This window comes from Bactrocera oleae, chromosome 6 (genome assembly GCF_042242935.1).
Source record: "Bactrocera oleae isolate idBacOlea1 chromosome 6, idBacOlea1, whole genome shotgun sequence".
NCBI lineage: Eukaryota > Metazoa > Arthropoda > Insecta > Diptera > Tephritidae > Bactrocera > Bactrocera oleae.
The window spans coordinates 4,226,213-4,242,264 of record NC_091540.1 but is presented as its reverse complement, the minus strand read 5'-3'; the positions used below and the strand labels follow the sequence as shown (position 1 = coordinate 4,242,264).

The 16,052-nt window shown below is 34.6% G+C and overlaps 4 protein-coding genes across 6 annotated transcripts in view; 3 read left to right on the top strand and 1 right to left on the bottom strand.

Moving 5' to 3' along the window:
* The window catches only part of Reck (Reversion-inducing-cysteine-rich protein with kazal motifs), a 43,800-nt gene extending 39,459 nt beyond the window's left edge, over positions 1 to 4,341 (top strand). For 2 of the 3 annotated variants that reach the window (XM_036358271.2, XM_036358270.2), the window contains exons 6-9: positions 644 to 794; positions 904 to 2,151; positions 2,238 to 2,504; positions 2,573 to 4,340. In XM_036358271.2, coding sequence (XP_036214164.2) covers positions 644 to 794; positions 904 to 2,151; positions 2,238 to 2,504; positions 2,573 to 3,363 — 2,457 coding nt within the window. In that variant the 3' untranslated portion in view covers positions 3,364 to 4,340. Of the gene's footprint in view, positions 1 to 643; positions 795 to 903; positions 2,152 to 2,237; positions 2,505 to 2,572 lie in introns of all 3 variants that reach the window. The other variant, XM_070111243.1, reaches the window with a different exon arrangement.
* Positions 4,342 to 8,203: 3,862 nt separating this feature from the next.
* On the top strand, positions 8,204 to 12,675 carry CtsK1 (C1 family peptidase 26-29-p). Its single transcript, XM_036358272.2, has 4 exons — positions 8,204 to 8,490; positions 10,390 to 10,968; positions 11,034 to 11,447; positions 11,928 to 12,675. The coding sequence occupies exons 1-4, from the start codon at positions 8,439 to 8,441 to the stop codon at positions 12,536 to 12,538; spliced, it is 1,656 nt and encodes a 551-aa protein (XP_036214165.1). The 5' UTR covers positions 8,204 to 8,438; the 3' UTR covers positions 12,539 to 12,675.
* A 121-nt stretch (positions 12,676 to 12,796) lies between these two features.
* Positions 12,797 to 14,065, bottom strand: Prosbeta2 (Proteasome beta2 subunit). The gene is made up of 4 exons (XM_014242978.3): positions 13,870 to 14,065; positions 13,636 to 13,815; positions 13,076 to 13,547; positions 12,797 to 13,011 (listed from the first exon to the last, which is right to left on the bottom strand). The coding sequence occupies exons 1-4, from the start codon at positions 13,929 to 13,931 to the stop codon at positions 12,877 to 12,879; spliced, it is 849 nt and encodes a 282-aa protein (XP_014098453.2). The 5' UTR covers positions 13,932 to 14,065; the 3' UTR covers positions 12,797 to 12,876.
* Positions 14,066 to 14,336: 271 nt separating this feature from the next.
* Positions 14,337 to 15,937, top strand: mRpL39 (mitochondrial ribosomal protein L39). The gene is made up of 5 exons (XM_014242981.3): positions 14,337 to 14,516; positions 14,642 to 14,978; positions 15,127 to 15,227; positions 15,291 to 15,733; positions 15,807 to 15,937. Exons 1-5 carry the CDS (start codon positions 14,444 to 14,446, stop codon positions 15,861 to 15,863), a joined length of 1,011 nt encoding a protein of 336 aa, XP_014098456.3. The 5' UTR covers positions 14,337 to 14,443; the 3' UTR covers positions 15,864 to 15,937.
* Positions 15,938 to 16,052: the final 115 nt, after the last annotated feature.

Genomic DNA, 16,052 nt, shown 5'->3' with positions numbered 1-16,052 from the left:
TTGCGATTTTGGTCCACAAAGTCAATGGGATAATTTTTGGGTTAAATAAACATCATAAACACATACTTCTAGTTTTATACATATTTGACATTCTGAGTTGAGTGAAAAAAGCATCTGGAAAACTTAACAAAAATTGCAATGTTACAATTTTGCGTATTATTTCATTCAATAAGTGCATAAAATTCACAATTCTCAACCGACTTAAAAATAGATAAGTAAAACACAAAACACTGAACTCTCTGTCTCTCTTCCTGGACTGTGAAGTCCATTGATCGGATCGGTATAGGTTTTATATAATCTCAAGAACTGTCATCTAAGCTGCATACATTTTCTTTGGCGTAGGTACAACAACACCAACACCAAGACGTTAAGTCTATTTTAAATGACGCTAATCAATAATTTTGGGAGAGTTCTCAGTAAATGTAACCGTTAACGATATTTCCACAGTGCATATACATTTGTTTATATGTTCATATATCTTGTGCAGTTGTAGACTACGCAACGTATAAAAAAGAAGCTATTAATTGATGTATAACTTGATCGACTGGTTTGGTAGCCGCGAGTGCAACGCTTAACCTAACCTCTACGACTCCTCTGTAAAGGCAAGCATACAATTAAAATCTTTGAAATTTTGTTATTGTAGGCCTGTCGCGATGTCTTTGAATCGCAGAAGACATACCGGCGCAACAAGCACCACCGTTTGCACGAGCTGTGCCACGAGAAACGCGATGCTGACGTGCTGCAATGTATCAACAACATAACAGGCATGACGCCGGTGACAAACTCCCACAAATGTAAGTTGAGTAGACTTCAATACACTTGCGCCGCTGACAGGGTTAATTGAAAAATGTGACCCTACACTAATTTGTGTGTGACTATAAATAAATAATATTTAACTTACAGATTTACCTTGCTGTGAGTTCTCCAAAGTGGATAGCTGTCGCAGCGCTTGCCGATCGGTGTTGAATAGCACCGAAAGCATTGATATCGTCATCGGCGAATTGGAGGTTAGTGGTTGTGGCATCTTGCTGCCACACATACCGTTATGGCAGTGTTTCTTGACAGCCGAACGCACTATATTCGTGCCGGCTACGAAGAGCACAAACGAATTGTCACAGATCAATCAGATTGGCATTGATTCGGCCAAGCTGCATTGCTGTGAGAAGGCGAAATTTCCCAAATGTCGGCGTCTTTGCATGCAGACTTACTCGAATGATTGGACTGCAACGCGTGCGTATTTCGAGGAGTCGTGCCTGCTGGACCGCAATGAACTGAAGCTACGACAGTGCATGGACGAAGTGGATGAACCCTGCGAACTGGGCTGTGATGGTCTGAGTTTCTGCACCAATTTCAATAATCGTCCCACAGAACTGTTTCGCAGCTGTAATGCCGCTGCGGATTTGGCTGCGCGTTCGGATTTGAAAATGTGGCAACAAAATGGCTCTGTCATCTTGGATGGCTTGGAGCTGCCTATTAAGAATATGACACGTTGTGCACCGGAACAGTGGAAGGCCATCGCTTGCGCCTTGCAAATTAAGCCCTGCACGCGTGATCGTCACTACAATCATATTTGCAGAGAGGATTGCTATGAGATTTTGAGCGAGTGCATGGATTGGACGCGCATGCGCTTGGCGCTCAATGCCGATTCGGTGTGTGCGCGTCTATCACCAAACGAAGATGTGCCTTGCGTCTCGTTGCGTCCGTATCGTGAAGAAAGTGATGTACCGAAAGAAACTGGTGGCTATCATGGCTTAACGGCGCCTTGTAAAGGACATCCATGTAACGCCAGTGCGGCTTGTTTAGCACGCCGCAATGAGAGCAACACGTATGAGTGTGTACCTGGTTGTAGACTCGGTGAGGCGTCTAACTATTTGGTGCCATTTGGCGCTTATGTGCGTATACCGGTGTTGCAAGCGGAAAATCCGGCTAAGATTGTTGGCGATGCTGCTACGGGCGCTTTTAAGGTGTGTCGCTGTGGTGCGCAGGAACGCATCGAACACTGTCAACCCTTGCCGAGTTTCACTTATGCGCGGTGCCTGCTGCCAGGTGGTCGTAGCTATGAGCACGGCAAATCCTTTTATTTGGAGTGTAACTTGTGTAGCTGCTTCGCCGGTGAGATTACTTGCACCAAGAAGCAGTGTCGTTTAGCAAGTGAGTATATTGTATAAATCGGAATTAAAGTATACATTCACTGCTCTCTTTCATATTCCACGTTTGTACGCGTTTTTCCCTTGCAGGTTATTTGGATCCATCGTACACCAGTCTGCCCTGTAATTGTCCGACACATTTTGTGCCCGTTTGTGGCAGTAACGGCAATACCTATCACTCCGCCTGTATTGCCAAATGTCTCGGCATGCAGGACAATGAGATACAGTATGGCGCTTGCGCTACATTAAATCCATGTCTGGAAGGTGCATTCAGCTGTCCAGCTGGTCATCAGTGCTTAGAGCAACGGAAAATCTGCTTATCATCGATGCATCGTCCCTGTCTGCAGTACCAGTGTGGTGAGTAAAAACACTAATTCTACTGCAAATTAACCAAATTCAACACACGGCACCCCGTCTCTTTACAGTCAATGTCACTGCCGGCTGCGCGTCCCCCGAACCGCGTCCGGTATGCGATAAGCAGCGCCGCACACATGATAGCGCCTGCGATTTACTTACGGCGCATGCAACACTGGCGCACTGGGGCGCTTGCTTTCGCAGCTGTTCCATGCAGGGACCGGTATGCGGCATCAATGGCGTTACATATACACACGAGTGCGCCGCTTGGGCCGATTACATTGTTATCGATTATCGTGGTCGTTGCCGTCAAGTTGGTCTGCTCGTCGCTGATATGGGACCACGTTGCAACAGCGTTCGATGTCCACATCTGCAATCACCACATTGCCGACGTGTTGTGCCACCCGGCGCTTGTTGCGCCATTTGTGCGGGCGCTTTCCGTATTGTCTACTCACGCAAGCAGATCGATCGCGCGTTATATGCGGTGCGCGCTCAGAATAAGGATCTGCTAACATTGCATAGCGTGTTGCAAGCATTGGATGCGCTTGTGCAGTTCTCCGAATGCCAGCTGACGGGCTTTCTCACTATGGAGGTGGGTATATTTGTAGCGCTCGTGCCGCGCGCCACCACACCGATGCGCATGCAAGTCGAAGCGTGCGCGCGTGAAGCCGAACGCATCTCGCTGATGATCGAATCACAATCGCATGAGATCACGACGAATTTGCTACTCTCCGGTTTGATCGTTTCGCATCTGGTGGAACCGAGCACAGATGGCGGTGGTGGACGATTACTGCTTATGCCTAGTTTAGCAATTATTGCTTCGCTGACAGTGTGGACACTGCAGAGTAGGCGCGTTTTATAGTTATAGCATTTAAGTTGTTATTTGCTGTGGGTTAAGTGGAAGGTGAAAAAATGTTTTTGTAAATCTGCTGAGTGAATTCTTAGTGCCAATTTAGTAGTTAGCTAATGTTAGTTTTTTTCGCATGTGTTAAGCAATAATAAGCCAAAATGTAAATAGCTTAGTAGTAATTTATTTATGTGTATCTTTATAGTGGAAGAAAAATATTCGAATTGCGCTTTGGCTGGTTAGAAAAATACTTTTGTGTTAGAAAAATACTTTCGAAAAGTGTTGTTAAAGCTGTCTCTCGCGATTTTTAATATAGATGTAGAAACGTGCATATATACATATGCGGTTTAGATCTTATAAAAGACTTATTGTTTGGTAAGTCACTTTTTTTTTATTTGCATTACTTTTCGTGGTCACTCTGCCATAAATGAAAATAGACATCTAAATTTTAAACTTTACGCGTAAATATTAGATGTTAATTAATATACATTTATGAACCAAAATATTAAATAAAAGAAGAAGAATTAAAAATAAATTAAAACATAAATAAAATAAAATAATTCCTATGAAGTGAAGATAAATTAATTTAAATTAAATAAACTGAAGAAATAAAAATAAGACGCAAAGAATAAAAATTAAAAGATATTAATTAAAAGAAGAGAGATTGATCTATTAATGTAATAAAAATTAAAAATATAACAACAAAATAAATATATGTAATACATTTCTCGTAAATATGACAGGAAAAAATATAAAAAGTAATTTAAAATAAATTCTAAAAAACTTAATTTGACAAATGAGAATGAAACAAAATGCAATGAAAAAATATATAAAAATAAAAAAGTTATAAAATTAAAAAAAAAACAGCGCAATTCTGATGAAAAAGTTATTAAAAATATAATAATGGTATTAACATTAAATAAATATCAGTACTAAAAACAAAATAAAATATAACAAGCAAAATATAATTATACATTTTTGATGAATATGATAATAAAAAAATATTATATATATTATATAATAATTTGGCAAAAGAATATAAAATAAATTTCGTTGAAAAGATTTATAAAATTATTTAATAAAAAAATCAATAATAAAATCAATTTTGATGAACAAATTTTTTTATTTATTAATAAATAACACTAAAACCAAAAAATACAATTGTATAATAAAACTAAGACTTTAAAATAAAAACTATTAAATACAATTCAAATTAAAATGAAAAAAAGCTTGTGTCATATACAAAAAAATAAAAATAAATTGGTATTTTTGATTTATTAAAAAACGCAACAAAATAATAATTTATTAACAAAAATAAATCTATACGTATATATCAATAACAGCATAAATGTCATAACAAGATTATAACATAAAATCAAAAAGAAAAGATAATATCTAATTAAACAAGAAAAACGTAAACAAATAAATTTGATAAAATAAACTGAAAAATATATAAAAAATATTAATTATTTTTTTATAAATGAATGAAAATAAACTATAGGGTAGAATAAAAAAGACAGATAAATATACTATAATTAAATTAAAAAATATATAATAAATATACTATAATTAAGTTAAAAAAAAAATTTTTTAAAATAATATAAAAGTTTTAATTATTAAATATTAACTGAAATTAAAAAAAAAATTTAATTAAAATAAAACAATAAATAAATTTAATAAAATAAAATTAAAAATATATAAAAAAGTTAATAATTACCTTTTAATTAATTATTTAAATCTAATAACGGAGTAGATTAAACAGTGACCTAATAAATTTAAAAACTTAATTTAAAAAAATAATTTAAAAGTTTGAACTGTAAAATAATAATTAAATTTAAAAAACAAATTGTTAAATTTAAAATTTAAATAAATAAAAATAATTAAATTTAAAAAAAAAATTAATAAATTAAGATAATTAAATGAATGAATTAAATGAAATAATATATTATATAAAATGAAATAAATTAGTTTTTAATTAATAAATAAAATCAAACTACGGAGGGAATACAATGAGACGCCATAAAATACAAAATTATTATAAAAAATATATATATATCTAAAGGCTTTAACTTTAAAATAATAGTTATTACGGTATTTTTCATATAACCAAAAAAAAAATTATTAAAAGAGTACGAACGAAAATGAATATTTTTTCTTAAAATTAATAAAAAATTATACAATTTCAGTACAATTAATTAAAATATATATATATATATATTTCTTTAGAAGTTTGTTAGTTTCCAAAAAACGACATTATTTCCAACATTCATATAAATTTAAGGTTTCACAAATAAGCTTGTGTTTCAAAAATGTGCCTTAATGTCCTATTTGTTTTACGAAAAAATTACACCTGTATAGCCTGAGGTCCAGATATAAATAGTAAAAAATATATTATTTAGTCCAGAAAAAAAATATCAAATAAGCGAAATAAGGTGCATAATCTAGAAAGCAGAGCTATTGATATTTATAATATCTGCTGTCACATGATTTTTCAAGCGCTCAGTGAGAGATTTTATATATTTTTAATAAAACACATGGAATTTTTATTTTTATTTTTATGACGTCTATAAAACACTTAAATTCGGCTTCGTGATTTCGCTTCACGCTTACATTAATTTTGGAGCCTTTTTGTTATTGACAATGAATTATATGAGAATTAGGAAATTATAATACTATTTTGTAGTTTTTAGTGGTCCAGATATCTCAGCAACGTTAAAATTATTTTTTTGAGTTTTTCATACATGCTATATATGTATATTTAAAATGTCTTCAAAATATTTTATATTATTTTAAATTATAATTAATAAATAAAATATTAAAATGTACTTAGTCTTAGTAAAATTTGTGATATTAGAGCAAATGAGAGCCATATATATAAATATATATTATTAAAATATAATTATATTAAATGAAATATTGTAAATAATAAAGATATTAAATTAAATGTTAATTAAACCTTTATATAATATTTAAACAATTAACAATTTTCTCATAAGTAAATTTAATATTTAAAAATCAAATTTTAAATTTTATGTGCTAATTATATTAAAACAGTTTAAAGTAAGCATAATTATGAACAAATTACACAACCAAAGCATTTATTATATTTATCAAATAATAAAGAATTTTCATACTAGTGTATATACATACATATGTTTATTTAAGCCACTTATAAATATTGTAATATTGCAAATATTATTTTAACAGTAGTCTAGTCTAACGATTTGCGCAAATGTGTATAATGTCAATACTCACTTGTTATTTAAATATTTGTTTAATTAAAATAAATATTAATATTATGTCTAATAACGGTTTTATTACTTCTAGAAATAATTTATTCATTTCAAACAGAAAACCACACTGTAAATAATGCGCTCTCTACTCATTTCGGCCTCCAAGCGCTCTATTCATAATATGCAAATTGTCTTCTTAATTACTCTCTCACGCTCTTTCAGTAAATCTTTTCGTAATTGTTGCTTATGTCCCCAGTTTGTTTTTGTTTATTGCGTGTATTTGTTTGTGTGGTTGTTTGTATGTCCGCTACCGGCTTTTCGCCATCTGTCCGCCTTATCGCTAGCTCGTCTTTATATTCTAAATATATATTGTAAGTAAATAACTACAATATTTGCTTTCAACATAGAAAGCAACAGAATAGTCAAGTCCAGTAACCCTAACTGAAAAAGCGATAATCGTTTAATACTGTAGAACAACAATTTGATAAAGTTACTGTGCATAGTGTTGAGTAAGTCCACAAAGAGATATGCATACATACATACAAACAAGATTTATAAGTTTTTTTAATCTAATCGGAAATTGCATATCGGGGAGTAGACATAAATCATGGATCACCATTAAAATGTTGCGCACGATGAAATCTGAAGTATATACATGTGATATGTAGTAGCTTATGCGGCTATGTTTAATATTTTATCTGTGACAGAAATAACCCGAGAAATCATGCAATAGTCTTCGAAAAAATTCAAGTCTGAAATCATTTGCTGTGCTGTAACTTCCCTTTTTTGCTAGTACTGGTTGCCTTTTAGCAGATAATTTCAAATGTAATGTAATCTAATGGAAGAAATAACCGAGAGAGATCGCGAGCAATTGCTCAACGCCTAATGTTCTGCAAAAGTTTTTTGCGGATTTTTTCTTCAACACGTGATTGATCAGGGGTCCGCATCCTATATTCTCCCCGGGCACCGGTTTTCTCTCTACGACTCTGAATAGAAGAGTTCGGAAGTTAGTCTACACGTTGTAGAACCAACACAACACAAATAGGAAAAAATTTCGAGTATACTGGGTTTGAATAAATCACACTACATCTGGTTTCTGCAAATTTACTAAGTATTGGTCTTTCGACCTCTCGTATCTTTTAAGCGAGCTGAGAATGTATGCGCATTAGATCTTTACTCATCTTCTTATTAGGATTTTTGAAGAACTTAAAATGGATGTAAAAGTATTTTAAGTATTAAAAGATTTTTAATCCGCTTCAGCTCAACGAAGCTCGATATCCAGGTAGTGTTTATAAAAAATTTACTGATATTGGTCCAGTTGGTTTGAATAATGCTTATGCATATAGCAGAAGTTTAGACCTTTGCTAGATGCTTGACTGAGTTTCTCCTCTTATAGTATTTGGTCTACTCTTTAGTTTATCCAACAAATGGACGCGCGTTGGTTTTAAAAAATGCGATTCCGACCGAGCTTGGCTTTTCCTACTTGCTGCTTGACCCTCCACATACTCACACAAACAAATCTATATTCGCACACAATCACACGAGCTAGTTTTTGTTGCTTCCCGATGAAAACAACACGACTTATGTTGGCCGTCGCCGCATTTATTGGCGCTTTAGTTGAGCGTAGCGCTTAGTAGTCCGCTCACAGCGGTCGATAGAACACGCCATTTATAGTGGATTGAAAAAACATATATATTTAATTTGCTAACAGTTGTTAAATAATATATATAATAATTTTAGTTGGAATTGATTAATCGCAAAATAAAAATCTACGCGGTGAAATATCAATAAAAGTCATCTGCGAAACTTCTGTGTTTGTGTAAAAACCGACCGGTTTCGTTTACAAGCGAGCGCAGTATGCATTTCGCTGTGTTTTTGTTGTTGGCGCTTTGCGGTTTCAGCGCGGAGGGTAAGTGCAGTCAATTAGATTTCTAGAAAAATTCAATTATATTTTTTTAATATTATTGTTATTGGGTATTCAAGGCGAGTAATTTTGTATTTTTAATAAATATATACATATACAATATATCAATATTATTCTAAGCAGCGCCACAATTCGCCGGTTTTAATATTTCTGTTTTTAGAAAGTTCTTTTATCTGCTTTAGTTTACCAAGCGTGTTCTTGCTTTTTGAACAATTTCTTTTTTACCGATCTTTTTTGCACCGATTTATTTGCCGTTCTTTTGTTATTGTTTTTGTTTTCGGCATTTTTTTCTTACGAATCTCATAAGCCGCCATTTCAAAGATCGAGTTTGTTTTTGTTTTTTTGTTCACTACGCTAAGCAATGCTTTCACAAAAGTGTAAATGTGTGTGTGTAAAAATGTTTTTTGTGTTCCGAGCATATCAATTTGTTGAGATTTACGAAGGAAAACAAAGAGCACTCAATTGAACAGCTGAATAAATGATTAACTCAAAGTTCGCCAAATGGTATCCAAATAAATCAACTTAGAAAAGTAAGAAGTGGAGATATTCGAGTGAGATCGCATTTTGAATATGTCAGTAGGTAGAAAGAGTATATCTTAGTAAAATCGCAGTTATTACCTTATAGAGTTAACGGAAAAAGTTCTGTTGCTTTAGTATGCGATAGCAGAATCCATAAATCGATTGCACTCTTTCTTGAAGAATAAAACCTCATATCAGCACCCGGTCTAAAAAAAGCAGAATTATGTATTATTTTAATCTGTAGTCAAAATTTTCTATGGTTTTGGATTTCAATGAGCCGGTACACTTTTCGTAGTTAGTCTTTTTGATAGCTGTTACTTAATTAATGCTTATTTATTAATTTATCGTGAGCGTGGTTATTTCACAGCAGGTGTCTCTAAGCCCCTTTATCTCCAGATTATATTACTAATTATAGCATTTTCAGTATAGAAACCTCAATATTATCGTTACGAAAACCCGTTAATCGTGCTACCCTTGTGGGAATTGATATCATTAAGTCGTTAAGTTCAAATTTAGTAATATCGACTATATCTTACATTTTATTATATGGGCATCCGTGTCTTATCTGTCTTGCTATCGAAGCTTAAGTTAGCAAATATGTCTATAATATATCTGGGGCAATAGTCATTGTGTCAAGAATGTTTCGCCAAGTATAAGTGGCTTCTAATTGCTTGATTACACAGCTTATTAGGTGTGTCAATTAGTATTCGATAAGGTACACATATGTATGTATGTACTTACATATTTTGATTAAATGAGGTTATCAGATGAGATTCCGCTGAGACACTTCACATGAGTATTTGAGAAACTGCATCTGTTGCGATTTAATTATTTCGATCGTGTGAATCAACATGCTTTTAAATAGTATTATGGATTGGGGATGTCTAAAGAAGCCTATTAATTTGGAAAATGAGATAGTGGCAAGATAGAGGAATCAATTATAGCAGGTGGTTAACGAATTGAAGGCGAGTTAGATGGGATTTGGGTTAAGGTGAAATTAGTAGCAAAAGCCAGAGACCAGTATGAGAGTGAGACTATGATGGTCTTAGATTCGCAAAGAAGAGTTTACTGATCCTTATAAGTTGCAAGCGGTTTTTCTGATAGAGTTTATTAGCAACTAATATATTTACCGTCAGAGGCTAGTAGGCGTTAAATTAGAATAGAAATAGATTGAAGCTTGCAGTCTTAAGGTCAATTGCGGCCTCTCCACTTTCACAAGGACTCACAAAGGCCCAGCACTCTGATGAATTCCAGGATCCTGCTGGGACCAGTAGACTTAGAAAAAAACATACAATAAAAATACCCAACCTCAAAATATCAGTTTGATTCATTGACCTATTGAGTAACAACTTTCTTTTGTCGTAGTATTTGCCACCAAACCGCCGAAATGGGATGAGTCTTACATTACCAAGGGCACACTGTACATACCGTATGCCGAAATTGCAGAACCCTTCTACGCTTGGTATGACAAGCTCACTAAACGTTCACGTATCGATTATTATGGCGGCATGGTGAAGACCTATCAATTGGCCAGCGTTATGCCTTATGGCACCTTACTCAAATTAGCACCCATTACTACCGATGAGGAATTGAATAAGGTCACGTGTTTGCAATTGAATGGCACCACTGAAAATCGCGTACAAATACAAACTATACTACCGGATGCTAAAAACTTCACGCTTTTGGGCACAGAAAACTTTCTCGGTTTCACTTGTGACAAGTTCCGCCTTGAAGAGGTGATCGGTGAGAAGCGTAATGTGTATACACTCTGGGTACGGTACAAGAAATCGCCACACTATCCAGCTGCACGTCAACCGATACCGGTACGTTATGAGATGCGTGGTTACAACACATTGTTGGGTTCACATTTCGATCATTACTTCTTGGATTATGACAGTTATGAACATGATGATATACCAAATGAGGTCTTCGAATTGGATGACAGTGAGTTTGCAATTATTTTCCTTTCAAAAAAGTTTCTATATTTACAAATTGTTTTAAATTTATAGGTATGCCTTGTGTACCCTTCCCGGGACCTGGTGCTGGTCACTATGCAACATTCAATCCAATGCAAGAATTCGTGCATCCCGCTAAGGATGAACATGTTGAGCATTCGTTCAATCATTTCAAAGCCAAGCATGGCATCAAATATAAGACCGATAAGGAGCATGAATATCGCAAAAATATATATAGACAAAATTTACGTTTCATACATTCGAAAAATCGTGCACATTTGAGCTACACGCTGGCAGCCAACCATTTAGCTGATAAGACAGAGGAAGAATTGCGTGCGCGTCGTGGCTACAAATCGTCTGGTATTTACAATACAGGCAAACCATTCCCATACAATGTTGCAAAGCTTAAAGATGATCTGCCCGATCAGTATGATTGGCGTTTGTATGGCGCTGTGACGCCTGTTAAGGGTAAGTTTTTTGAATGCGATTTAATACTATATGAATGAAAGTTCAGCTTTAGGCGAAAGCTTTCGGCGAAAACTAAGCTTTCACTTTCACTAAAAATACTTAAAACAAGTTTTAAACTCATTAAAGTGTTTGAAAGTTTAGAGCTTTTAATGTTAAAAGCGTAATATTAACTTTCAACCTACTTAACTGTAAAACTACCCGAAATAAACTTTAAGCTCATGAAAGTGTTTAACAACTGAGCGCTTTTTATGTTAAAAGCTTTCAGAATAATATCAATTTTTAACTCAACGTACTCTAAAGAAGCTTTGAGCTCAAGAAAGCGTTTAAAATTTTAGAGCTTTTTATGGTTAAAACTCTCAGAATATTGTGTTTGAAAGCTTGGAGCTTTTGATGTAAAAAGCTCTCAGAGTATTATAAAATTTTAACACTACTTCTAAGTAAGAAAATCTTGATTGAAATATAACCATTATTCGTCTTTAGATCAATCCGTTTGCGGCTCGTGCTGGTCCTTCGGCACCATTGGTCACATCGAAGGTGCATATTTTTTGAAAAATGGCGGAAATCTTGTGCGACTCTCGCAGCAGGCGCTCATCGATTGTTCTTGGCAATATGGCAACAATGGTTGTGATGGTGGCGAAGACTTCCGCGCTTATCAATGGATGATGAAAATGGGCGGTGTACCAACTGAAGAGGCATACGGTCCCTATTTGGGTCAAGATGGTTATTGTCACGCAAGAAATCTCACACTCGTCGCACCGATCACCGGCTTCGTTAATGTGACTTCAGGCGATCCGAACGCTTTCAAAATTGCCCTGCTCAAGCATGGACCACTTTCGGTAGCCATTGATGCATCACCACGTTCGTTTAGTTTCTATTCGCATGGTGTCTACTATGAGCCAGAATGTAAGAATGGTTTAGACGAGTTAGATCATGCCGTATTGGCTGTTGGTTATGGCACCATACAAGGTGAGGATTATTGGTTGGTAAAGAATTCGTGGTCAACCTACTGGGGTAATGATGGTTATATTTTGATGTCGGCAAGGAAAAATAATTGCGGCGTCATGACAATGCCTACCTATGTAGAAATGTAAGATCGAACATTTATTCACATAAATATATCTATAAAAAAAATGTATTTACATATTTATGTATATATGTATATACCTAAGTATGATTATATTGTCAAAAAAAAATTTTATAATTTCGAAATACAGTTTATTTTATGAAATTTTGTGTTTTTGATTTACGCCAGCTGTTTGTTCGATTCGCCTCTAAAAATTATATATATCAAGTGTATATGAATATATAATACAATATATTTTCTTGCAAAAAAGTTAAACCACGAATAATTCTTTAAAAACTATTTTATTTGCAAAAATCAAGATTTAATTAATTTTCGTATGTTTTCACATGCATTCTGTGACTTAGGTTAAGCACCAACTTCCATAGCTTCACCTGTTTCATCCCCATACAGCTTTTTGTGGAAAGCTTCAAAGGGTATAACTTCGATTATTTCTTCGGTGCCGACTAGCTCAGTTGTGCCAGGTTTAAAACGGTAATCACCCTGTATTAAATCAAACAATATTTAAATAAACTCCTTCAACTATGCATAATTCAAAACAGCTTACATGTCTTTTGCCTTTCAAGTTGGCTAGTTCATAGTTGCGCAAATAATCGACCGAATCCTTGCGTATAACGCATAAATCGATGTTAGAACCAGAACCTAAATCATTGAAGACACCAGCCGCAATAGCATCGCGCACAAGTAATTTGCCCTCTTCTTCGGTCATGTCGGGCTTCCAACGTGACTCAAACACAGACATTGCCGCCAAACTGCCCGAACCCATTGTGGCATATGGCAACTTATCGGTGGAACCATGTGGATGTATACAATATATATATGAGCCAGTCTTGTCAACACCGCCAAGCACTAAGGCAGCGCTAATGTGACCCTGATAGCGAAATAGAAATTGCTTCAATAATGTGTTGGCTGCTACAACTGGTACTTGACGACCCGTATTTAAACGGTGCATTTCCAATTGTGATGCAATTAGATCGGTAGTCATTTCTGTGTCGGCAGCAGTACCGGCACCACAGCAGCTACAAATGTTATGAATTTATATTAAACATTTAGTGCATTAGCATATATACAAATGCTAAAACAAGCACTTGTTATAATTCCACTTACTACATATTTTTAGCCAGATAGTGAATTTTAGAACAATTTTTATCCGACACAATTGGTCCCTCGGTGGCACGTGTATCTGCTCCTAATATTACGCCATCCTTGAATATAATACCTGCAATTGTGGTGCCCGTTTTTACAGTCTTTGGATGTTGGAAACCGGAGCTAAGCAGCATTTCATTTCTGTTAAGGAAAGTATAAGCAATGCAGCGTTCAACGCAAATAAAAATAATTTACCTTTTGCAGTTGTCAAAATTAAAGCCACCTTTTGGCACATTGCGCACAAGTTCCATGTTCATTTTGTAGGCGTTTTATTAAATCAAACTCACAATGATTTGAGGAAAATATCTGCACAGAATTACAATAAATGGTTTAACGAATAAAGATGACCAACAAAATTGTGACAACCGTACCGATGCTTCTTCTATTTTGAAGCTGCCATTGACAATAAACAGCGAAGGCAGTCACAATGAAAGACTATTTTGGTTCGATAGCGAGCAGTAAATTAATAATATATATTATAATATCAGAAATGTATTATATATAATTTATCATTTTAAATCTGTATTGTGTCTTTGGTTGCATATTTTTGTAAACTGCTATAACTATATTTTCAGAGGTTGTTACTATGTAAAAAATAGCTGAATCTACTGTAGTCTTTTTTGTTTTAACTAAGTGGCAATATCCAAGCACGTTGGCACCAGCTGTTAAATAAATTTTGTGATTTGATAACAATTTTGCTGTCGCTTGAAAAAGAATATAGAAAATTAACTTCTAAAGTTAAAAGAAAATTGTATTGAATTTTCTAGAAATGGCCGGGAATAAAATGCTCTTTCAAGCAGTATTAAATACATTGCATCGCTTTAATCGGTTGTCAAATATACGTGAGTTTATTAATGCTATTAGTGTTATCTAAAAAGTGACCAACTCTTTTAGGACATTTTCTAATGATTACACTTTAATTTTTTGTAATAAAAAGCAATTCTATAATTTAGTTGCTCAATTCTAGGTAGTTACTCTACACATAAAGAAATACTCAATCCTGCAATAGCTAAACGCAATGAATTGTTCACGGAAGAGCAACGCCGGCAAAAGGAAGCTGTTGGTAGAGTAGAAAAAATTGAAGTGCGTTATTTGGGTTTACCCGAGGATGTCACGCTAGCTATGAACGCCTACATATCTACACCTTACAATTGCGCGCAGCATTTAAGTGATGGGCATTGCAAACGCTCCGCATTAGCATTAAAAGATGGAAATGTACCATGGGATATGCACCGGCCGCTAACAGAATCTTGTACATTACAGTTGCTTAACTTTACAGTAGCTGATCCACACTTAATAAATAAGTAAGTTATTATTGTACAAGTATATAAGTAAGTTAATAAATTTGTAATGTTATTTTACATTGGATGTGTAACTAACAAATTAAAGAGTAAATAGTTAACAAGTCACACATTTATTAATCACAATAACTTTCTATGCAATTTTTTACAGATCATTCTGGCGCACATGCAGCTTCATGTTGGGTGCAGCACTCGAAAAGAGCTTTTCTGATGAAGCACATTTGCAATTACATAGTTTCCCCGGACCAAATAGTAAGAATTATATGGCAGTCATATTATAAACAAAATATTTATATATTATTCATCATATTTCAGTCAAATCAGGCAGTTTTGTTTACGACATAGTGCTGCAAGCGCAATCGTGGCAACCCAGCAAAGTTGAAATGCGTGCTCTGTCCGCAGCGATGATTAAATTAGCCGCAAAAGATTTGAAAATCGAGCGTCTTGATGTAAATAGCGAGCTGGCACTGGAAATGTTTGCCGATTCGCGTTATAAGCGAGAGCAGTTGCCCAGCATTGCACAGCAGAATCAAGGACGTGTCACGCTTTATCGCATGGGCACACATATAGATATATCACGTGGTCCAATGGTGGCCTCATCACGTTTCCTTGGCAAATGTACGGTAGCCGCAGCACATAAGATTGCTAATGAGGGTGACAAAGATGCTTTGTATCGTGTACAAGGTGTTGGCTTGCCAGCTGGCTTTACCTTGGATCATGTATCGTATGGCACGCTGGAAGAACGCGCTAAGAAACTGGTAAATAAATAAAATGTTTATTATAATTCTTGGAAATTGTCAGTATTTTTTTTTTTGTTTTCTTTTTTTTTAGAACCCTGCGCGTCTGCCTAATGAGCCTTTTGAAGAAACACACCAACAGATAGCATGAATATCATGAATTGCATTGATTAGTTAAAAAAGGTTTTTGTTTTACTTTAATTGTAATAAATAATTAAATTAAAATATTGTTTTATTTTTTATTTAACGAAACGAAGAATATCTGGTAGATGCAAAATTTCTTTAAAGTGGGTATGATCAGAGAAAATTCTTCAACATTCTCTGCTATTAGCACACATGC

Bases quoted from the DNA above. Each gene is read 5' to 3' on its own strand.
- CtsK1 (XM_036358272.2), top strand. From the start codon at position 8,439: ATGCATTTCGCTGTGTTTTTGTTGTTGGCGCTTTGCGGTTTCAGCGCG. The intron at 8,491-10,389 runs GTAAGTGCAGTC...CTTTTGTCGTAG, and splicing joins TTGCGGTTTCAGCGCGGAGG to TATTTGCCACCAAACCGCCG. The intron at 10,969-11,033 runs GTGAGTTTGCAA...TTAAATTTATAG, and splicing joins GGTCTTCGAATTGGATGACA to GTATGCCTTGTGTACCCTTC.
- Prosbeta2 (XM_014242978.3), bottom strand. From the start codon at position 13,931: ATGAACATGGAACTTGTGCGCAATGTGCCAAAAGGTGGCTTTAATTTT. The intron at 13,816-13,869 runs GTAAATTATTTT...TTTCCTTAACAG, and splicing joins AATTTTGACAACTGCAAAAG to AAATGAAATGCTGCTTAGCT. The intron at 13,012-13,075 runs GTAAGCTGTTTT...GATTTAATACAG, and splicing joins ACTTGAAAGGCAAAAGACAT to GGTGATTACCGTTTTAAACC.
- mRpL39 (XM_014242981.3), top strand. From the start codon at position 14,444: ATGGCCGGGAATAAAATGCTCTTTCAAGCAGTATTAAATACATTGCAT. The intron at 14,517-14,641 runs GTGAGTTTATTA...GCTCAATTCTAG, and splicing joins TAATCGGTTGTCAAATATAC to GTAGTTACTCTACACATAAA. The intron at 15,734-15,806 runs GTAAATAAATAA...CTTTTTTTTTAG, and splicing joins AAGAACGCGCTAAGAAACTG to AACCCTGCGCGTCTGCCTAA.